General features: G+C 50.9%; 1 protein-coding gene across 1 annotated transcript in view; it reads left to right on the forward strand.

Moving 5' to 3' along the window:
- TTF2 (transcription termination factor 2) overlaps positions 1-22,811 on the forward strand; it is a gene marked incomplete at its 3' end in the record, with an annotated part of 188,190 nt that overhangs the window by 25,152 nt on the left and 140,227 nt on the right. The window contains exons 2-3 of the mRNA XM_075584603.1: positions 4,373-4,484; positions 4,700-4,783. Of these exons, the coding sequence (XP_075440718.1) occupies positions 4,373-4,484; positions 4,700-4,783 (196 nt within the window). The remainder of the gene's footprint in view (positions 1-4,372; positions 4,485-4,699; positions 4,784-22,811) is intronic.

Genomic DNA, 22,811 nt, shown 5'->3' on the forward strand with positions numbered 1-22,811 from the left:
GTCATGTTCCCTGTATCTCACCGCAGCGCAGCGCCGTCTGATCTAACTTCTGTCATGTTCCCTGTATCTCACCGCACCGCAGCGCCGTCTGATCTAACTTCTGTCATGTTCCCTGTATCTCACCGCAGCGCCGTCTGATCTAACTTCTGTCATGTTCCCTGTATCTCACCGCAGCGCAGCGCCGTCTGATCTAACTTCTGTCATGTTCCCTGTATCTCACCGCAGCGCCGTCTGATCTAACTTCTGTCATGTTCCCTGTATCTCACCGCAGCGCCGTCTGATCTAACTTCTGTCATGTTCCCTGTATCTCACCGCAGCGCAGTCTGATCTAACTTCTGTCATGTTCCCTGTATCTCACCGCAGCGCCGTCTGATCTAACTTCTGTCATGTTCCCCGTATCTCACCGCAGCGCCGTCTGATCTAACTTCTGTCATGTTCCCTGTATCTCACCGCAGCGCCGTCTGATCTAACTTCTGTCATGTTCCCTGTATCTCACCGCAGCGCCGTCTGATCTAACTTCTGTCATGTTCCCTGTATCTCACCGCAGCGCAGCGCCGTCTGATCTAACTTCTGTCATGTTCCCCCTATCTCACCGCAGCGCCGTCTGATCTAACTTCTGTCATGTTCCCTGTATCTCACCGCAGCGCAGCGCCGTCTGATCTAACTTCTGTCATGTTCCCCGTATCTCACCGCAGCGCCGTCTGATCTAACTTCTGTCATGTTCCCTGTATCTCACCGCAGCGCCGTCTGATCTAACTTCTGTCATGTTCCCTGTATCTCACCGCAGCGCCGTCTGATCTAACTTCTGTCATGTTCCCCGTATCTCACCGCAGCGCCGTCTGATCTAACTTCTGTCATGTTCCCTGTATCTCACCGCAGCGCCGTCTGATCTAACTTCTGCCATGTTCCCTGTATCTCACCGCAGCGCAGCGCCGTCTGATCTAACTTCTGTCATGTTCCCTGTATCTCACCGCAGCGCAGCGCCGTCTGATCTAACTTCTGTCATGTTTCCTGTATCTCACCGCAGCGCAGCGCCGTCTGATCTAACTTCTGTCATGTTTCCTGTATCTCACCGCAGCGCCGTCTGATCTAACTTCTGTCATGTTCCCTGTATCTCACCGCAGCGCAGCGCCATCTGATCTAACTTCTGTCATGTTCCCTGTATCTCACCGCAGCGCAGCGCCGTCTGATCTAACTTCTGCCATGTTCCCTGTATCTCACCGCAGCGCCGTCTGATCTAACTTCTGTCATGTTCCCTGTATCTCACCGCAGCGCAGCGCCGTCTGATCTAACTTCTGTCATGTTCCCTGTATCACCGCAGCGCCGTCTGATCTAACTTCTGTCATGTTCCCTGTATCTCACCGCAGCGCAGCGCCGTCTGATCTAACTTCTGTCATGTTCCCTGTATCTCACCGCAGCGCAGCGCCATCTGATCTAACTTCTGTCATGTTCCCTGTATCTCACCGTAGCGCAGCGCCGTCTGATCTAACTTCTGTCATGTTCCCTGTATCTCACCGCAGCGCCGTCTGATCTAACTTCTGTCATGTTCCCTGTATCTCACCGCAGCGCAGCGCCGTCTGATCTAACTTCTGTCATGTTCCCTGTATCTCACCGCAGCGCAGCGCCGTCTGATCTAACTTCTGTCATGTTCCCTGTATCTCACCGCAGCGCAGCGCCGTCTGATCTAACTTCTGTCATGTTCCCTGTATCTCACCGCAGCGCCGTCTGATCTAACTTCTGTCATGTTCCCTGTATCTCACCGCAGCGCAGCGCCGTCTGATCTAACTTCTGTCATGTTCCCTGTATCTCACCGCAGCGCCGTCTGATCTAACTTCTGTCATGTTCCCTGTATCTCACCGCAGCGCCGTCTGATCTAACTTCTGTCATGTTCCCTGTATCTCACCGCACCGCAGCGCCGTCTGATCTAACTTCTGTCATGTTCCCTGTATCTCACCGCAGCGCCGTCTGATCTAACTTCTGTCATGTTCCCTGTATCTCACCGCAGCGCCGTCTGATCTAACTTCTGTCATGTTCCCTGTATCTCACCGCAGCGCAGCGCCGTCTGATCTAACTTCTGTCATGTTCCCTGTATCTCACCGCAGCGCCGTCTGATCTAACTTCTGTCATGTTCCCTGTATCTCACCGCAGCGCAGCGCCGTCTGATCTAACTTCTGTCATGTTCCCTGTATCTCACCGCAGCGCAGCGCCGTCTGATCTAACTTCTGTCATGTTCCCTGTATCTCACCGCAGCGCCGTCTGATCTAACTTCTGTCATGTTCCCTGTATCTCACCGCAGCGCAGCGCCGTCTGATCTAACTTCTGTCATGTTCCCTGTATCTCACGGCAGCGCCGTCTGATCTAACTTCTGTCATGTTCCCTGTATCTCACCGCAGCGCCGTTTGATCTAACTTCTGTCATGTTCCCTGTATCTCACCGCAGCGCCGTCTGATCTAACTTCTGTCATGTTCCCTGTATCTCACCGCAGCGCCGTCTGATCTAACTTCTGTCATGTTCCCTGTATCTCACCGCAGCGCCGTCTGATCTAACTTCTGTCATGTTCCCTGTATCTCACCGCAGCGCAGCGCCGTCTGATCTAACTTCTGTCATGTTCCCTGTATCTCACCGCAGCGCCGTCTGATCTAACTTCTGCCATGTTCCCTGTATCACCGCAGCGCAGCACCGTCTGATCTAACTTCTGTCATGTTCCCTGTATCTCACCGCAGCGCCGTCTGATCTAACTTCTGTCATGTTCCCTGTATCACCGCAGCGCAGCGCCGTCTGATCTAACTTCTGTCATGTTCCCTGTATCTCACCGCAGCGCCGTCTGATCTAACTTCTGTCATGTTCCCTGTATCTCACCGCAGCGCCGTCTGATCTAACTTCTGTCATGTTACCTGTATCTCACCGCAGCGCAGCGCCGTCTGATCTAACTTCTGTCATGTTCCCTGTATCACCGCAGCGCAGCGCCGTCTGATCTAACTTCTGTCATGTTCCCTGTATCACCGCAGCGCAGCGCCGTCTGATCTAACTTCTGTCATGTTCCCTGTATCTCACCGCAGCGCCGTCTGGTCTAACTTCTGTCATGTTCCCTGTATCTCACCGCAGCGCAGCGCCGTCTGATCTAACTTCTGTCATGTTCCCTGTATCTCACCGCAGCGCCGTCTGATCTAACTTCTGTCATGTACCCTGTATCTCACCGCGGCGCAGCGCCGTCTGATCTAACTTCTGTCATGTTCCCTGTATCTCACCGCAGCGCAGCGCCGTCTGATCTAACTTCTGTCATGTTCCCTGTATCTCACCGCAGCGCCGTCTGATCTAACTTCTGCCATGTTCCCTGTATCTCACCGCAGCGCAGCGCCGTCTGATCTAACTTCTGTCATGTTCCCTGTATCTCACCGCAGCGCAGCGCCGTCTGATCTAACTTCTGTCATGTTCCCTGTATCTCACCGCAGCGCAGCGCCGTCTGATCTAACTTCTGTCATGTTCCCTGTATCTCACCGCAGCGCCGTCTGATCTAACTTCTGTCATGTTCCCTGTATCACCGCAGCGCAGCGCCGTCTGATCTAACTTCTGTCATGTTCCCTGTATCTCACTGCAGCGCCGTCTGATCTAACTTCTGCCATGTTCCCTGTATCTCACCGCAGCGCAGCGCCGTCTGATCTAACTTCTGCCATGTTCCCTGTATCTCACCGCAGCGCAGCGCCGTCTGATCTAACTTCTGTCATGTTCCCTGTATCACCGCAGCGCCGTCTGATCTAACTTCTGTCATGTTCCCTGTATCACCGCAGCGCCGTCTGATCTAACTTCTGTCATGTTCCCTGTATCTCACCGCAGCGCAGCGCCGTCTGATCTAACTTCTGTCATGTTCCCTGTATCTCACCGCAGCGCCGTCTGATCTAACTTCTGTCATGTTCCCTGTATCTCACCGCAGCGCCGTCTGATCTAACTTCTGTCATGTTCCCTGTATCTCACCGCAGCGCAGCGCCGTCTGATCTAACTTCTGTCATGTTACCTGTATCTCACCGCAGCGCAGCGCCGTCTGATCTAACTTCTGTCATGTTACCTGTATCTCACCGCAGCGCCGTCTGATCTAACTTCTGTCATGTTCCCTGTATCTCACCGCACCGCAGCGCCGTCTGATCTAACTTCTGTCATGTTCCCTGTATCTCACCGCAGCGCAGCGCCGTCTGATCTAACTTCTGTCATGTTCCCTGTATCTCACCGCACCGCAGCGCCGTCTGATCTAACTTCTGTCATGTTCCCTGTATCTCACCGCAGCGCCGTCTGATCTAACTTCTGTCATGTTCCCCGTATCTCACCGCAGCGCCGTCTGATCTAACTTCTGTTGTGCTGTTTTCCTGTATTTCCGCAGGGAGTCTTTGCTTCCTAAAAACCGGGGTGCGGGACGGACCGAACAAGGGGAAGAGCTTTTATGTCTGCGGAGCCAATCATAACGCACCCTGCGGATTCACCGAGCCCTCTGAGTATGTCGCGCTGTTGAAATGAGAACATCATTTAGATTTCTATAAAATAAAACCCATCAAAAACGCGTTGAAAATGTTGCGTGATATCCCAGATCCGCCGGCAGTGACGTAGCATTGGAGCGCAGACAGAAATGTCGCCCTCGCCTGTGGGCGTTAGCGGCGCTGCGGTCCGCGTCGCACGGCACAGTCAGTGAATGTGTTTCCTCTGTGTGCAGGGTTCCCGCGTCGCACTGCTTGCTGCACGAGGATTACCAGGTGGAGCTGCAGGCGCTGGTGAGAGAGGACTCGGGAGGCTACAGGTCAGATGCTGGAATCGCTTTATTCCTTGTTTTACACAGTCACTGCAAACACCTCGGCTGTGTAACAGACCTGCTACTTACAGTTGCACAGTCACTGCAAACTCCTCGGCTGTGTAACAGACCTGCTACTTACAGTTACACAGTCACTGCAAACACCTCGACTGTGTAACAGGCCTGCTACTTACAGCTACACAGTCACTGCAAACTCCTCGGCTGTGTAACAGACCTGCTACTGGCAGTTACACAGTCACTGCAAACTCCTCGGCTGTGTAACAGACCTGCTACTGGCAGTTACACAGTCACTGCAAACACCTCGCTGTGTAACAGACATGCTACTGGCAGTTACACAGTCACTGCAAACTCCTCGGCTGTGTAACAGACCTGCTACTGGCAGTTACACAGTCACTGCAAACTCCTCGGCTGTGTAACAGACCTGCTACTGGCAGTTACACAGTCACTGCAAACTCCTCGGCTGTGTAACAGACCTGCTACTGGCAGTTACACAGTCACTGCAAACTCCTCGGCTGTGTAACAGACCTGCTACTGGCAGTTACACAGTCACTGCAAACTCCTCGGCTGTGTAACAGACCTGCTACTGGCAGTTACACAGTCACTGCAAACTCCTCGGCTGTGTTACCTACCTGCTACTGGCAGTTACACAGTCACTGCAATCCCCTTGGCTGTGTAACAGACCTGCTACTTACAGTTACACAGTCACTGCAAACACCTCGCTGTGTAACAGACCTGCTACTGGCAGTTACACAGTCACTGCAAACTCCTCGGCTGTTTAACAGACCTGCTACTGGCAGTTACACAGTCACTGCAAACACCTCGCTGTGTAACAGACCTGCTACTGACAGTTACACAGTCACTGCAAACACCTCGGCTGTGTAACAGACCTGCCACTGGCAGTTACACAGTCACTGCAAACTCCTCGGCTGTGTAACAGACCTGCTAGTGGCAGTTACACAGTCACTGCAAACTCCTCGGCTGTGTATCAGACCTGCTACTTACAGTTACATAGTCACTGCAAACTCCTCGGCTGTGTAACAGACCTGCTACTGGCAGTTACACAGTCACTGCAAACACCTCGGCTGTGTAACAGACATGCTACTGACAGTTACACAGTCACTGCAAACACCTCGGCTGTGTAACAGACCTGCTACTGGCAGTTACACAGTCACTGCAAACTCCTGGGCTGTGTAACAGACCTGTTACTTACAGTTACACAGTCATTGCAAACTCCTCGGCTGTGTAACAGACCTGCTACTTACAGTTACACAGTCACTGCAAACACCTCGCTGTGTAACAGACATGCTACTGGCAGTTACACAGTCACTGCAAACTCCTCGCTGTGTAACAGACCTGCTACTTACAGTTACACAGTCACTGCAAACACCTCGGCTGTGTAACAGACCTGCTACTTACAGTTACACAGTCACTGCAAACTCCTCACTGTGTAACAGACCTGCTACTTACAGTTACACAGTCACTGCAAACACCTCGGCTGTGTAACAGACCTGCTACTGGCAGTTACACAGTCACTGCAAACACCTCGGCTGTGTAACAGACCTGCTACTGGCAGTTACACAGTCACTGCAAACTCCTCGGCTGTGTAACAGACCTGCTACTGGCAGTTACACAGTCACTGCAAACTCCTCGGCTGTGTAACAGACCTGCTACTGGCAGTTACACAGTCACTGCAAACTCCTCGGCTGTGTAACAGACCTGCTACTTACAGTTACACAGTCACTGCAAACTCCTCGGCTGTGTAACAGACCTGCTACTGGCAGTTACACAGTCACTGCAAACTCCTCGGCTGTGTTACCTACCTGCTACTGGCAGTTACACAGTCACTGCAATCCCCTTGGCTGTGTAACAGACCTGCTACTGACAGTTACACAGTCACTGCAAACACCTCGCTGTGTAACAGACCTGCTACTGGCAGTTACACAGTCACTGCAAACTCCTCGGCTGTGTAACAGACCTGCTACTGGCAGTTACACAGTCACTGCAAACACCTCGCTGTGTAACAGACCTGCTACTGACAGTTACACAGTCACTGCAAACTCCTCGGCTGTGTAACAGACCTGCTACTGGCAGTTACACAGTCACTGCAAACACCTCGGCTGTGTAACAGACCTGCCACTGGCAGTTACACAGTCACTGCAAACTCCTCGGCTGTGTAACAGACCTGCTAGTGGCAGTTACACAGTCACTGCAAACTCCTCGGCTGTGTATCAGACCTGCTACTTACAGTTACATAGTCACTGCAAACTCCTCGGCTGTGTAACAGACCTGCTACTGGCAGTTACACAGTCACTGCAAACACCTCGGCTGTGTAACAGACATGCTACTGACAGTTACACAGTCACTGCAAACACCTCGGCTGTGTAACAGACCTGCTACTGGCAGTTACACAGTCACTGCAAACTCCTGGGCTGTGTAACAGACCTGTTACTTACAGTTACACAGTCATTGCAAACTCCTCGGCTGTGTAACAGACCTGCTACTTACAGTTACACAGTCACTGCAAACTCCTTCGCTGTGTAACAGACATGCTACTTACAGTTACACAGTCACTGCAAACACCTCGCTGTGTAACAGACATGCTACTGGCAGTTACACAGTCACTGCAAACTCCTCGCTGTGTAACAGACCTGCTACTTACAGTTACACAGTCACTGCAAACACCTCGGCTGTGTAACAGACCTGCTACTTACAGTTACACAGTCACTGCAAACTCCTCACTGTGTAACAGACCTGCTACTTACAGTTACACAGTCACTGCAAACACCTCGGCTGTGTAACAGACCTGCTACTGGCAGTTACACAGTCACTGCAAATTCCTCGCTGTGTAACAGACATGCTACTGGCAGTTACACAGTCACTGCAAACACCTCGCTGTGTAACAGACCTGCTACTGGTAGTTACACAATCACTGCAAACTCCTCGGCTGTGTAACAGACCTGCTACTGGCAGTTACACAGTCACTGCAAACACCTCGGCTGTGTAACAGACCTACTACTGGCTGTTACACAGTCACTGAAAACTCCTCGGCTGTGTAACAGACATGCTACTGGCAGTTACACAGTCACTGCAAACTCCTCGGCTGTGTAACTGACCTGCTACTGGCCGTTAGTCACTGCAAACACCTCACTGTGTAACAGACCTGCTACTTACAGTTACACAGTCACTGCAAACGCCTCACTGTGTAACAGACCTGCTACTGGCAGTTACACAGTCACTGCAAACACCTCACTGTGTAACAGACATGCTACTGGCAGTTACACAGTCACTGCAAACACCTCGGCTGTGTAACAGACCTGCTACTGGCAGTTACACAGTCACTGCAAACTCCTCGGCTGTGTAACAGACCTGCTACTGGCAGTTACACAGTCACTGCAAACTCCTCGGCTGTGTAACAGACCTGCTACTGGCAGTTACACAGTCACTGCAAACACCTCGGCTGTGTAACAGACATGCTACTGGCAGTTACACAGTCACTGCAAACTCCTCGGCTGTGTAACAGACCTGTTACTGGCAGTTACACAGTCACTGCAAACTCCTCGGCTGTGTAACAGACCTGCTACTGGCAGTTACACAGTCACTGCAAACTCCTCGGCTGTGTAACAGACCTGCTACTGGCAGTTACACAGTCACTGCAAACTCCTCGGCTGTGTAACAGACCTGCTACTGGCAGTTACACAGTCACTGCAAACTCCTCGGCTGTGTAACAGACCTGCTACTTACAGTTACACAGTCACTGCAAACTCCTCGGCTGTGTAACAGACCTGCTACTGGCAGTTACACAGTCACTGCAAACTCCTCGGCTGTGTAACAGACCTGCTACTGGCAGTTACACAGTCACTGCAAACACCTCGGCTGTGTAACAGACATGCTACTGGCAGTTACACAGTCACTGCAAACACCTCGGCTGTGTAACACACATGCTACTGGCAGTTACACAGTCACTGCAAACTCCTCGGCTGTGTAACAGACCTGCTACTGGCAGTTACACAGTCACTGCAAACACCTCGGCTGTGTAACAGACCTGCTACTGGCAGTTACACAGTCACTGCAAACTCCTCGGCTGTGTAACAGACCTGCTACTGGCAGTTACACAGTCACTGCAAACACCTCGGCTGTGTAACAGACCTGCTACTGACAGTTACACAGTCACTGCAAACTCCTCGCTGTGTAACAGACATACTACTGGCAGTTACACAGTCACTGCAAACACCTCGGCTGTGTAACAGACCTGCTACTGGCAGTTACACAGTCACTGCAAACACCTCGCTGTGTAACAGACCTGCTACTGGCAGTTACACAGTCACTGCAAACACCTCGGCTGTGTAACAGACCTGCTACTGGCAGTTACACAGTCACTGCAAACTCCTCGGCTGTGTAACAGACCTGCTACTGGCAGTTACACAGTCACTGCAAACACCTCGCTGTGTAACAGACCTGCTACTGGCAGTTACACAGTCACTGCAAACTCCTCGGCTGTGTAACAGACCTGCTACTGGCAGTTACACAGTCACTGCAAACACCTCGCTGTGTAACAGACCTGCTACTGGCAGTTACACAGTCACTGCAAACACCTCGGCTGTGTAACAGACCTGCTACTTACAGTTACACAGTCACTGCAAACACCTCGGCTGTGTAACAGACCTGCTACTGGCTGTTACACAGTCACTGCAAACTCCTCGGCTGTGTAACAGACCTGCTACTGGCAGTTACACAGTCACTTGAAACTCCTCGGCTGTGTAACAGACCTGCTACTTACAGTTACACAGTCACTGCCAACACCTCGGCTGTGTAACAGGCCTGCTACTTACAGCTACACAGTCACTGCAAACTCCTCGGCTGTGTAACAGACCTGCTACTGGCAGTTACACAGTCACTGCAAACTCCTCGGCTGTGTAACAGACCTGCTACTGGCAGTTACACAGTCACTGCAAACACCTCGGCTGTGTAACAGACCTGCTACTGGCAGTTACACAGTCACTGCAAACACCTCGCTGTGTAACAGACATGCTACTGGCAGTTACACAGTCACTGCAAACTCCTCGGCTGTGTATCAGACCTGCTACTGGCAGTTACACAGTCACTGCAAACACCTCGCTGTGTAACAGACCTGCTTCTGGCAGTTACACAGTCACTGCAAACTCCTCGGCTGTGTAACAGACCTGCTACTTACAGTTACACAGTCACTGCAAACTCCTCGGCTGTGTAACAGACCTGCTACTTACAGTTACACAGTCACTGCACACACCTCGGCTGTGTAACAGACATGCTACTTACAGTTACAGTCACTGCAAACACCTCGGCTGTGTAACAGACCTGCTACTGGCAGTTACACAGTCACTGCAAACTCCTCGGCTGTGTAACAGACCTGCTACTGGCAGTTACACAGTCACTGCAAACTCCTCGCTGTGTAACAGACCTGCTACTGGCAGTTACACAGTCACTGCAAACACCTCGCTGTGTAACAGACCTGCTTCTGGCAGTTACACAGTCACTGCAAACACCTCGCTGTGTAACAGACCTGCTTCTGGCAGTTACACAGTCACTGCAAACTCCTCGGCTGTGTAACAGACCTGCTACTTACAGTTACACAGTCACTGCAAACTCCTCGGCTGTGTAACAGACCTGCTACTTACAGTTACACAGTCACTGCAAACACCTCGGCTGTGTAACAGACATGCTACTTACAGTTACAGTCACTGCAAACACCTCGGCTGTGTAACAGACCTGCTACTGGCAGTTACACAGTCACTGCAAACACCTCGCTGTGTAACAGACCTGCTACTGGCAGTTACACAGTCACTGCAAACACCTCGGCTGTGTAACAGACCTGCTACTGGCAGTTACACAGTCACTGCAAACTCCTCGGCTGTGTAACAGACCTGCTACTGGCAGTTACACAGTCACTGCAAACTCCTCGGCTGTGTAACACACCTGCTACTGGCAGTTACACAGTCACTGCAAACTCCTCGGCTGTGTAACAGACCTGCTACTGGCAGTTACACAGTCACTGCAAACTCCTCGCTGTGTAACAGACCTGCTACTGGCAGTTACACAGTCACTGCAAACACCTCGGCTGTGTAACAGACCTGCCACTGGCAGTTACACAGTCACTGCAAACTCCTCGGCTGTGTAACAGACCTGCTACTGGCAGTTACACAGTCACTGCAAACTCCTTGGCTGTGTAACAGACCTGCTACTGGCAGTTACACAGTCACTGCAAACTCCTCGGCTGTGTAACAAACCTGCTACTGGCAGTTACACAGTCACTGCAAACTCCTCGGCTGTGTAACAGACCTGCTACTTACAGTTACACAGTCACTGCAAACTCCTCGGCTGTGTAACAGACCTGCTACTGGCAGTTACACAGTCACTGCAAACTCCTCGGCTGTGTAACAGACCTGCTACTGGCAGTTACACAGTCACTGCAAACACCTCGGCTGTGTAACAGACATGCTACTGGCAGTTACACAGTCACTGCAAACACCTCGGCTGTGTAACACACATGCTACTGGCAGTTACACAGTCACTGCAAACTCCTCGGCTGTGTAACAGACCTGCTACTGGCAGTTACACAGTCACTGCAAACACCTCGGCTGTGTAACAGACCTGCTACTGGCAGTTACACAGTCACTGCAAACTCCTCGGCTGTGTAACAGACCTGCTACTGGCAGTTACACAGTCACTGCAAACTCCTCGGCTGTGTAACAGACCTGCTACTGGCAGTTGCACAGTCACTGCAAACTCCTCGGCTGTGTAACAGACCTGCTACTGGCAGTTACACAGTCACTGCAAACACCTCGGCTGTGTAACAGACCTGCTACTGGCAGTTACACAATCACTGCAAACACCTCGCTGTGTAACAGACATGCTACTGGCAGTTACACAGTCACTGCAAACTCCTCGCTGTGTAACAGACCTGCTACTGGCAGTTACACAGTCACTGCAAACCCCTCGGCTGTGTAACAGACCTGCTACTGGCAGTTACACAGTCACTGCAAACTCCTCGGCTGTGTAACAGACCTGCTACTGGCAGTTACACAGTCACTGCAAACTCCTCGGCTGTGTATCAGACCTGCTACTTACAGTTACACAGTCACTGCAAACTCCTCGGCTGTGTAACAGACCTGCTACTTACAGTTACACAGTCACTGCAAACTCCTCGGCTGTGTAACAGACCTGCTACTTACAGTTACACAGTCACTGCAAACACCTCGGCTGTGTAACAGACCTGCTACTGGCAGTTACACAGTCACTGCAAACACCTCGGCTGTGTAACAGACATGCTACTGGCAGTTACACAGTCACTGCAAACACCTCGGCTGTGTAACACACATGCTACTGGCAGTTACACAGTCACTGCAAACTCCTCGGCTGTGTAACAGACCTGCTACTGGCAGTTACACAGTCACTGCAAACACCTCGGCTGTGTAACAGACCTGCTACTGGCAGTTACACAGTCACTGCAAACTCCTCGGCTGTGTAACAGACCTGCTACTGGCAGTTACACAGTCACTGCAAACTCCTCGGCTGTGTAACAGACCTGCTACTGGCAGTTACACAGTCACTGCAAACTCCTCGGCTGTGTAACAGACCTGCTACTGGCAGTTGCACAGTCACTGCAAACTCCTCGGCTGTGTAACAGACCTGCTACTGGCAGTTACACAGTCACTGCAAACACCTCGGCTGTGTAACAGACCTGCTACTGGCAGTTACACAGTCACTGCAAACACCTCGCTGTGTAACAGACATGCTACTGGCAGTTACACAGTCACTGCAAACTCCTCGCTGTGTAACAGACCTGCTACTGGCAGTTACACAGTCACTGCAAGCCCCTCGGCTGTGTAACAGACCTGCTACTGGCAGTTACACAGTCACTGCAAACTCCTCGGCTGTGTAACAGACCTGCTACTGGCAGTTACACAGTCACTGCAAACTCCTCGGCTGTGTATCAGACCTGCTACTTACAGTTACACAGTCACTGCAAACTCCTCGGCTGTGTAACAGACCTGCTACTTACAGTTACACAGTCACTGCAAACTCCTCGGCTGTGTAACAGACCTGCTACTTACAGTTACACAGTCACTGCAAACACCTCGGCTGTGTAACAGACCTGCTACTGGCAGTTACACAGTCACTGCAAACACCTCGGCTGTGTAACAGACCTGCTACTGACAGTTACACAGTCACTGCAAACACCTCGGCTGTGTAACAGACCTGCTACTGGCAGTTACACAGTCACTGCAAACTCCTCGGCTGTGTAACAGACCTGCTACTGGCAGTTACACAGTCACTGCAAACTCCTCGGCTGTAACAGACCTGCTACTGGCTGTTACACAGTCACTGCAAACACCTCGGCTGTGTAACAGACCTGCTACTGGAAGTTACACAGTCACTGCAAACTCCTCGGCTGTGTAACAGACCTGCTACTGGCAGTTACACAGTCACTGCAAACTCCTCGGCTGTGTAACAGACCTGCTACTGGCAGTTACACAGTCACTGCAAACTCCTCGGCTGTGTAACAGACATGCTACTGGCAGTTACACAGCCCCTGCAAACCCCTCGGCTGTGTAACAGACCTGCTACTGGCAGTTACACAGTCACTGCAAACACCTCGGCTGTGTAACAGACCTGCTACTGGCAGTTACACAGTCACTGCAAACACCTCGGCTGTGTAACAGACCTGGTACTGACAGTTACACAGTCACTGCAAACTCCTCGGCTGTGTAACAGACCTGCTACTGGCAGTTACACAGTCACTGCAAACTCCTCGCTGTGTAACAGACATGCTAATGGCAGTTACACAGTCACTGCAAACACCTCGGCTGTGTAACAGACCTGCCACTGGCAGTTACACAGTCACAGCAAACTCCTCGGCTGTTTATCAGACCTGCTACTTACAGTTACACAGTCACTGCAAACTCCTCGGCTGTGTAACAGACCTGCTACTTACAGTTACACAGTCACTGCAAACTCCTCGGCTGTGTAACAGACCTGCTACTTACAGTTACACAGTCACTGCAAACTCCTCGGCTGTGTAACCGACCTGCTATTGGCAGTTACACAGTCACTGCAAACTCCTCGCTGTGTAACAGACCTGCTACTGACAGTTACACAGTCACTGCAAACACCTCGGCTGTGTAACAGACCTGCCACTGGCAGTTACACAGTCACTGCAAACTCCTCGGCTGTGTAACAGACCTGCTACTGGCAGTTACACAGTCACTGCAAACTCCTCGCTGTGTAACAGACCTGCTACTGACAGTTACACAGTCACTGCAAACACCTCGGCTGTGTAACAGACCTGCCACTGGCAGTTACACAGTCACTGCAAACTCCTCGGCTGTGTAACAGACCTGCTACTGGCAGTTACACAGTCACTGCAAACTCCTCGGCTGTGTAACAGACCTGCTACTGGCAGTTACACAGTCACTGCAAACTCCTCGGCTGTGTATCAGACCTGCTACTTACAGTTACACAGTCACTGCAAACTCCTCGGCTGTGTAACAGACCTGCTACTTACAGTTACACAGCCGAGGAGTTTGCAGTGACTGTGTAACAGACCTGCTACTGGCAGTTACACAGTCACTGCAAACTCCTCGGCTGTGTTACAGACCTGCTACTGGCAGTTACACAGTCACTGCAAACTCCTCGCTGTGTAACAGACCTGCTACTGGCAGTTACACAGTCACTGCAAACTCCTCGGCTGTGTAACAGACCTGCTACTGACAGTTACACAGTCACTGCAAACACCTCGGCTGTGTAACAGACCTGCTACTGGCAGTTACACAGTCACTGCAAACTCCTCGGCTGTGTAACAGACCTGCTACTGGCAGTTACACAGTCACTGCAAACACCTCGGCTGTGTAACAGACCTGCCACTGGCAGTTACACAGTCACTGCAAACTCCTCGGCTGTGTAACAGACCTGCTACTGGCAGTTACACAGTCACTGCAAACTCCTCGGCTGTGTATCAGACCTGTTACTTACAGTTACACAGTCACTGCAAACTCCTCGGCTGTGTATCAGACCTGTTACTTACAGTTACACAGTCACTGCAAACTCCTCGGCTGTGTAACAGACCTGCTACTTACAGTTACACAGTCACTGCAAACTCCTCGGCTGTGTTACAGACCTGCTACTGGCAGTTACACAGTCACTGCAAACACCTCGGCTGTGTAACAGACATGCTACTTACAGTTACACAGTCACTGCAAACTCCTCGGCTGTGTAACAGACCTGCTACTTACAGTTACACAGTCACTGCAAACTCCTCGGCTGTGTAACAGACCTGTTACTTACAGTTACACAGTCACTGCAAACTCCTCGGCTGTGTAACAGACCTGCTACTTACAGTTACACAGTCACTGCAAACACCTCGCTGTGTAACAGACATGCTACTGGCAGTTACACAGTCACTGCAAACTCCTCGGCTGTGTAACAGACCTGCTACTGGCAGTTACACAGTCACTGCAAACTCCTCGCTGTGTAACAGACCTGCTACTGACAGTTACACAGTCACTGCAAACACCTCACTGTGTAACAGACCTGCTACTGGCAGTTACACAGTCACTGCAAACTCCTCACTGTGTAACAGACCTGCTACTGGCAGTTACACAGTCACTGCAAACTCCTCGGCTGTGTATCAGACCTGTTACTTACAGTTACACAGTCACTGCAAACACCTCACTGTGTAACAGACCTGCTACTGGCAGTTACACAGTCACTGCAAACACCTCGGCTGTGTAACAGACCTGCTACTGGCTGTTACACAGTCACTGCAAACTCCTCGCTGTGTAACAGACCTGCTACTGGCAGTTACACAGTCACTGCAAACACCTCGCTGTGTAACAGACATGCTACTTACAGTTACACAGTCACTGCAAACACCTCGGCTGTGTAACAGACCTGCTACTTACAGTTACACAGTCACTGCAAACACCTCGCTGTGTAACAGACCTGCTACTTACAGTTACACAGTCACTGCAAACTCCTCGGCTGTGTAACAGACCTGCTACTGGCAGTTACACAGTCACTGCAAACACCTCGCTGTGTAACAGACATGCTACTGGCAGTTACAGTCACTGCAAACACCTCGGTTGTGTAACAGACCTGCTACTGGCAGTTACACAGTCACTGCAAACTCCTCACTGTGTAACAGACCTGCTACTGGCAGTTACACAGTCACTGCAAACTCCTCACTGTGTAACAGACCTGCTACTGGCAGTTACACAGTCACTGCAAACTCCTCACTGTGTAACAGACCTGCTACTTACAGTTACACAGTCACTGCAAACACCTCGGCTGTGTAACAGACATGCTACTGGCAGTTACACAGTCACTGCAAACACCTCGGCTGTGTAACAGACCTGCTACTGGCAGTTACACAGTCACTGCAAACTCCTCGCTGTGTAACAGACCTGCTACTGGCAGTTACACAGTCACTGCAAACTACTCGGCTGTGTTACAGACCTGCTACTGACAGTTACACAGTCACTGCAAACACCTCGGCTGTGTAACAGACCTGCTACTGGCTGTTACACAGTCACTGAAAACTCCTCGGCTGTGTAACAGACATGCTACTGGCAGTTACACAGTCACTGCAAACTCCTCGGCTGTGTAACAGACCTGCTACTGGCAGTTACACAGTCACTGCAAACACCTCGGCTGTGTAACAGACCTGCTACTGGCAGTTACACAGTCACTGCAAACACCTCACTGTGTAACAGACCTGCTACTGGCAGTTACACAGTCACTGCAAACACCTCGGCTGTGTAACAGACCTGCTACTGGCAGTTACACAGTCACTGCAAACACCTCGGCTGTGTAACAGACCTGCTACTTACAGTTACACAGTCACTGCAAACACCTCGGCTGTGTAACAGACATGCTACTGGCAGTTACAGTCACTGCAAACACCTCGGTTGTGTAACAGACCTGCTACTGGCAGTTACACAGTCACTGCAAACTCCTCACTGTGTAACAGACCTGCTACTGGCAGTTACACAGTCACTGCAAACTCCTCACTGTGTAACAGACCTGCTACTGGCAGTTACACAGTCACTGCAAACTCCTCACTGTGTAACAGACCTGCTACTTACAGTTACACAGTCACTGCAAACACCTCGGCTGTGTAACAGACATGCTACTGGCAGTTACACAGTCACTGCAAACACCTCGGCTGTGTAACAGACCTGCTACTGGCAGTTACACAGTCACTGCAAACTCCTCGCTGTGTAACAGACCTGCTACTGGCAGTTACACAGTCACTGCAAACTACTCGGCTGTGTTACAGACCTGCTACTGACAGTTACACAGTCACTGCAAACACCTCGGCTGTGTAACAGACCTGCTACTGGCTGTTACACAGTCACTGAAAACTCCTCGGCTGTGTAACAGACATGCTACTGGCAGTTACACAGTCACTGCAAACTCCTCGGCTGTGTAACAGACCTGCTACTGGCAGTTACACAGTCACTGCAAACACCTCGGCTGTGTAACAGACCTGCTACTGGCAGTTACACAGTCACTGCAAACACCTCACTGTGTAACAGACCTGCTACTGGCAGTTACACAGTCACTGCAAACACCTCGGCTGTGTAACAGACCTGCTACTGGCAGTTACACAGTCACTGCAAACACCTCGGCTGTGTAACAGACCTGCTACTTACAGTTACACAGTCACTGCAAACACCTCGGCTGTGTAACAGACCTGCTACTTACAGTTACACAGTCACTGCAAACACCTCGCTGTGTAACAGACCTGCTACTTACAGTTACACAGTCACTGCAAACTCCTCGGCTGTGTAACAGACCTGCTACTGGCAGTTACACAGTCACTGCAAACACCTCGGCTGTGTAACAGACATGCTACTGGCAGTTACACAGTCACTGCAAACCCCTCGGCTGTGTAACAGACCTGCTACTGGCAGTTACACAGTCACTGCAAACACCTCGCTGTGTAACAGACCTGCTACTGGCTGTTACACAGTCACTGCAAACTCCTCGCTGTGTAACAGACCTGCTACTGGCAGTTACACAGTCACTGCAAACACCTCACTGTGTAACAGACCTGCTACTGGCAGTTACACAGTCACTGCAAACACCTCGGCTGTGTAACACACATGCTACTGGCAGTTACACAGTCACTGCAAACTCCTCGGCTGTGTTACAGACCTGCTACTGACAGTTACACAGTCACTGCAAACACCTCGGCTGTGTAACAGACCTGCCACTGGCAGTTACACAGTCACTGCAAACACCTCGGCTGTGTAACAGACCTGCTACTGGCTGTTACACAGTCACTGAAAACTCCTCGGCTGTGTAACAGACCTGCTACTTACAGTTACACAGTCACTGCAAACACCTCGGCTGTGTAACAGACATGCTACTGGCAGTTACACAGTCACTGCAAACACCTCGGCTGTGTAACAGACCTGCTACTGGCAGTTACACGGTCACTGCAAACTCCTCGGCTGTGTAACAGACCTGCTACTTACAGTTACACAGTCACTGCAAACTCCTCGGCTGTGTAACAGACCTGCTACTGGCAGTTACACAGTCACTGCAAACACCTCGGCTGTGTAACAGACCTGCTACTGGCAGTTACACAGTCACTGCAAACACCTCGGCTGTGTAACAGACCTGCTACTGGCTGTTACACAGTCACTGCAAACTCCTCGGCTGTGTAACAGACCTGCTACTGGCAGTTACACAGTCACTGCAAACTCCTCGGCTGTGTAACAGACCTGCTACTGGCAGTTACACAGTCACTGCAAACTCCTCGCTGTGTAACAGACCTGCTACTGACAGTTACACAGTCACTGCAAACACCTCGGCTGTGTAACAGACCTGCTACTGGCAGTTACACGGTCACTGCAAACTCCTCGGCTGTGTAACAGACCTGCTACTTACAGTTACACAGTCACTGCAAACTCCTCGGCTGTGTAACAGACCTGCTACTGGCAGTTACACAGTCACTGCAAACACCTCGGCTGTGTAACAGACCTGCTACTGGCAGTTACACAGTCACTGCAAACACCTCGGCTGTGTAACAGACCTGCTACTGGCTGTTACACAGTCACTGCAAACTCCTCGGCTGTGTAACAGACCTGCTACTGGCAGTTACACAGTCACTGCAAACTCCTCGGCTGTGTAACAGACCTGCTACTGGCAGTTACACAGTCACTGCAAACTCCTCGCTGTGTAACAGACCTGCTACTGACAGTTACACAGTCACTGCAAACACCTCGGCTGTGTAACAGACCTGCTACTGGCAGTTACACAGTCACTGCAAACACCTCGCTGTGTAACAGACATGCTACTGGCAGTTACACATTCACTGCAAACTCCTCGGCTGTGTAACAGACCTGCTACTTACAGTTACACAGTCACTGCAAACTCCTCGCTGTGTAACAGACCTGCTACTTACAGTTACACAGTCACTGCAAACACCTCGGCTGTGTAACAGACCTGCTACTGGCAGTTACACAGTCACTGCAAACACCTCGGCTGTGTAACAGACCTGCTACTTACAGTAACACCGTCACTGCAAACACCTCGGCTGTGTAACAGACCTGCTACTGGCAGTTACACAGTCACTGCAAACTCCTCGCTGTGTAACAGACATGCTACTGGCAGTTACACAGTCAGTGCAAACACCTCGCTGTGTAACAGACCTGCTACTGGCAGTTACACAGTCACTGCAAACTACTCGGCTGTGTTACAGACCTGCTACTGACAGTTACACAGTCACTGCAAACACCTCGGCTGTGTAACAGACCTGCCACTGGCAGTTACACAGTCACTGCAAACTCCTCGGCTGTGTAACAGACCTGCTACTGGCAGTTACACAGTCACTGCAAACTCCTCGGCTGTGTATCAGACCTGTTACTTACAGTTACACAGTCACTGCAAACTCCTCGGCTGTGTAACAGACCTGCTACTTACAGTTACACAGTCACTGCAAACTCCTCGGCTGTGTTACAGACCTGCTACTTACAGTTACACAGTCACTGCAAACTCCTCGGCTGTGTAACAGACATGCTTCTTACAGTTACACAGTCACTGCAAACTCCTCGGCTGTGTAACAGACCTGCTACTGGCAGTTACACAGTCACTGCAAACTCCTCGCTGTGTAACAGACCTGCTACTGACAGTTACACAGTCACTGCAAACACCTCGGCTGTGTAACAGACCTGCTACTGGCAGTTACACAGTCACTGCAAACACCTCGCTGTGTAACAGACATGCTACACAGTCACTGCAAACACCTCGGCTGTGTAACACACATGCTACTGGCAGTTACACAGTCACTGCAAACTCCTCGGCTGTGTTACAGACCTGCTACTGACCGTTACACAGTCACTGCAAACTCCTCGGCTGTGTAACAGACCTGCTACTTACAGTTACACAGTCACTGCAAACTCCTCGCTGTGTAACAGACCTGCTACTTACAGTTACACAGTCACTGCAAACACCTCGGCTGTGTAACAGACCTGCTACTGGCAGTTACACAGTCACTGCAAACACCTCGGCTGTGTAACAGACCTGCTACTGGCAGTTACACAGTCACTGCAAACTCCTCGCTGTGTAACAGACATGCTACTGGCAGTTACACAGTCAGTGCAAACACCTCGCTGTGTAACAGACCTGCTACTGGCAGTTACACAGTCACTGCAAACTACTCGGCTGTGTTACAGACCTGCTACTGACAGTTACACAGTCACTGCAAACACCTCGGCTGTGTAACAGACCTGCTACTGGCTGTTACACAGTCACTGAAAACTCCTCGGCTGTGTAACAGACCTGCTACTTACAGTTACACAGTCACTGCAAACACCTCGCTGTGTAACAGACATGCTACTGGCAGTTACACAGTCACTGCAAACTCCTCGGCTGTGTAACAGACCTGCTACTGGCAGTTACACAGTCACTGCAAACTCCTCGGCTGTGTAACAGACCTGCTACTGGCAGTTACACAGTCACTGCAAACTCCTCGGCTGTGTAACAGACCTGCTACTGACAGTTACACAGTCACTGCAAACACCTCGGCTGTGTAACAGACCTGCTACTGGCAGTTACACAGTCACTGCAAACTCCTCGGCTGTGTAACAGACCTGCTACTGGCAGTTACACAGTCACTGCAAACACCTCACTGTGTAACAGACCTGCTACTGGCAGTTACACAGTCACTGCAAACACCTCGGCTGTGTAACAGACCTGCTACTGGCTGTTACACAGTCACTGCAAACTCCTCGCTGTGTAACAGACCTGCTACTGGCAGTTACACAGTCACTGCAAACACCTCGCTGTGTAACAGACATGCTACTTACAGTTACACAGTCACTGCAAACACCTCGGCTGTGTAACAGACCTGCTACTTACAGTTACACAGTCACTGCAAACACCTCGCTGTGTAACAGACCTGCTACTGGCAGTTACACAGTCACTGCAAACTCCTCACTGTGTAACAGACCTGCTACTTACAGTTACACAGTCACTGCAAACACCTCGGCTGTGTAACAGACATGCTACTGGCAGTTACACAGTCACTGCAAACACCTCGGCTGTGTAACAGACCTGCTACTGGCAGTTACACAGTCACTGCAAACTCCTCACTGTGTAACAGACCTGCTACTGGCAGTTACACAGTCACTGCAAACTCCTCACTGTGTAACAGACCTGCTACTTACAGTTACACAGTCACTGCAAACACCTCGGCTGTGTAACAGACATGCTACTGGCAGTTACACAGTCACTGCAAACACCTCGGCTGTGTAACAGACCTGCTACTGGCAGTTACACAGTCACTGCAAACTCCTCGCTGTGTAACAGACCTGCTACTGGCAGTTACACAGTCACTGCAAACTACTCGGCTGTGTTACAGACCTGCTACTGACAGTTACACAGTCACTGCAAACACCTCGGCTGTGTAACAGACCTGCTACTGGCTGTTACACAGTCACTGAAAACTCCTCGGCTGTGTAACAGACATGCTACTGGCAGTTACACAGTCACTGCAAACTCCTCGGCTGTGTAACAAACCTGCTACTGGCAGTTACACAGTCACTGCAAACACCTCGGCTGTGTAACAGACCTGCTACTGGCAGTTACACAGTCACTGCAAACACCTCACTGTGTAACAGACCTGCTACTGGCAGTTACACAGTCACTGCAAACACCTCGGCTGTGTAACAGACCTGCTACTGGCAGTTACACAGTCACTGCAAACACCTCGGCTGTGTAACAGACCTGCTACTTACAGTTACACAGTCACTGCAAACACCTCGGCTGTGTAACAGACCTGCTACTGGCAGTTACACAGTCACTGCAAACTCCTCGCTGTGTAACAGACCTGCTACTTACAGTTACACAGTCACTGCAAACACCTCGGCTGTGTAACAGACCTGCTACTTACAGTTACACAGTCACTGCAAACACCTCGCTGTGTAACAGACCTGCTACTTACAGTTACACAGTCACTGCAAACTCCTCGGCTGTGTAACAGACCTGCTACTGGCAGTTACACAGTCACTGCAAACACCTCGCTGTGTAACAGACCTGCTACTGGCAGTTACACAGTCACTGCAAACACCTCGGCTGTGTAACACACATGCTACTGGCAGTTACACAGTCACTGCAAACTCCTCGGCTGTGTAACAGACCTGCTACTGGCAGTTACACAGTCACTGCAAACACCTCGGCTGTGTAACAGACCTGCTACTGGCAGTTACACAGTCACTGCAAACACCTCGCTGTGTAACAGACCTGCTACTGGCTGTTACACAGTAACTGCAAACTCCTCGCTGTGTAACAGACCTGCTACTGGCAGTTACACAGTCACTGCAAACACCTCACTGTGTAACAGACCTGCTACTGGCAGTTACACAGTCACTGCAAACACCTCGGCTGTGTAACACACATGCTACTGGCAGTTACACAGTCACTGCAAACTCCTCGGCTGTGTTACAGACCTGCTACTGACCGTTACACAGTC

The sequence above is a fragment of the Ascaphus truei genome, unplaced genomic scaffold (assembly GCF_040206685.1).
Source record: "Ascaphus truei isolate aAscTru1 unplaced genomic scaffold, aAscTru1.hap1 HAP1_SCAFFOLD_670, whole genome shotgun sequence".
NCBI classification, from domain to species: domain Eukaryota; kingdom Metazoa; phylum Chordata; class Amphibia; order Anura; family Ascaphidae; genus Ascaphus; species Ascaphus truei.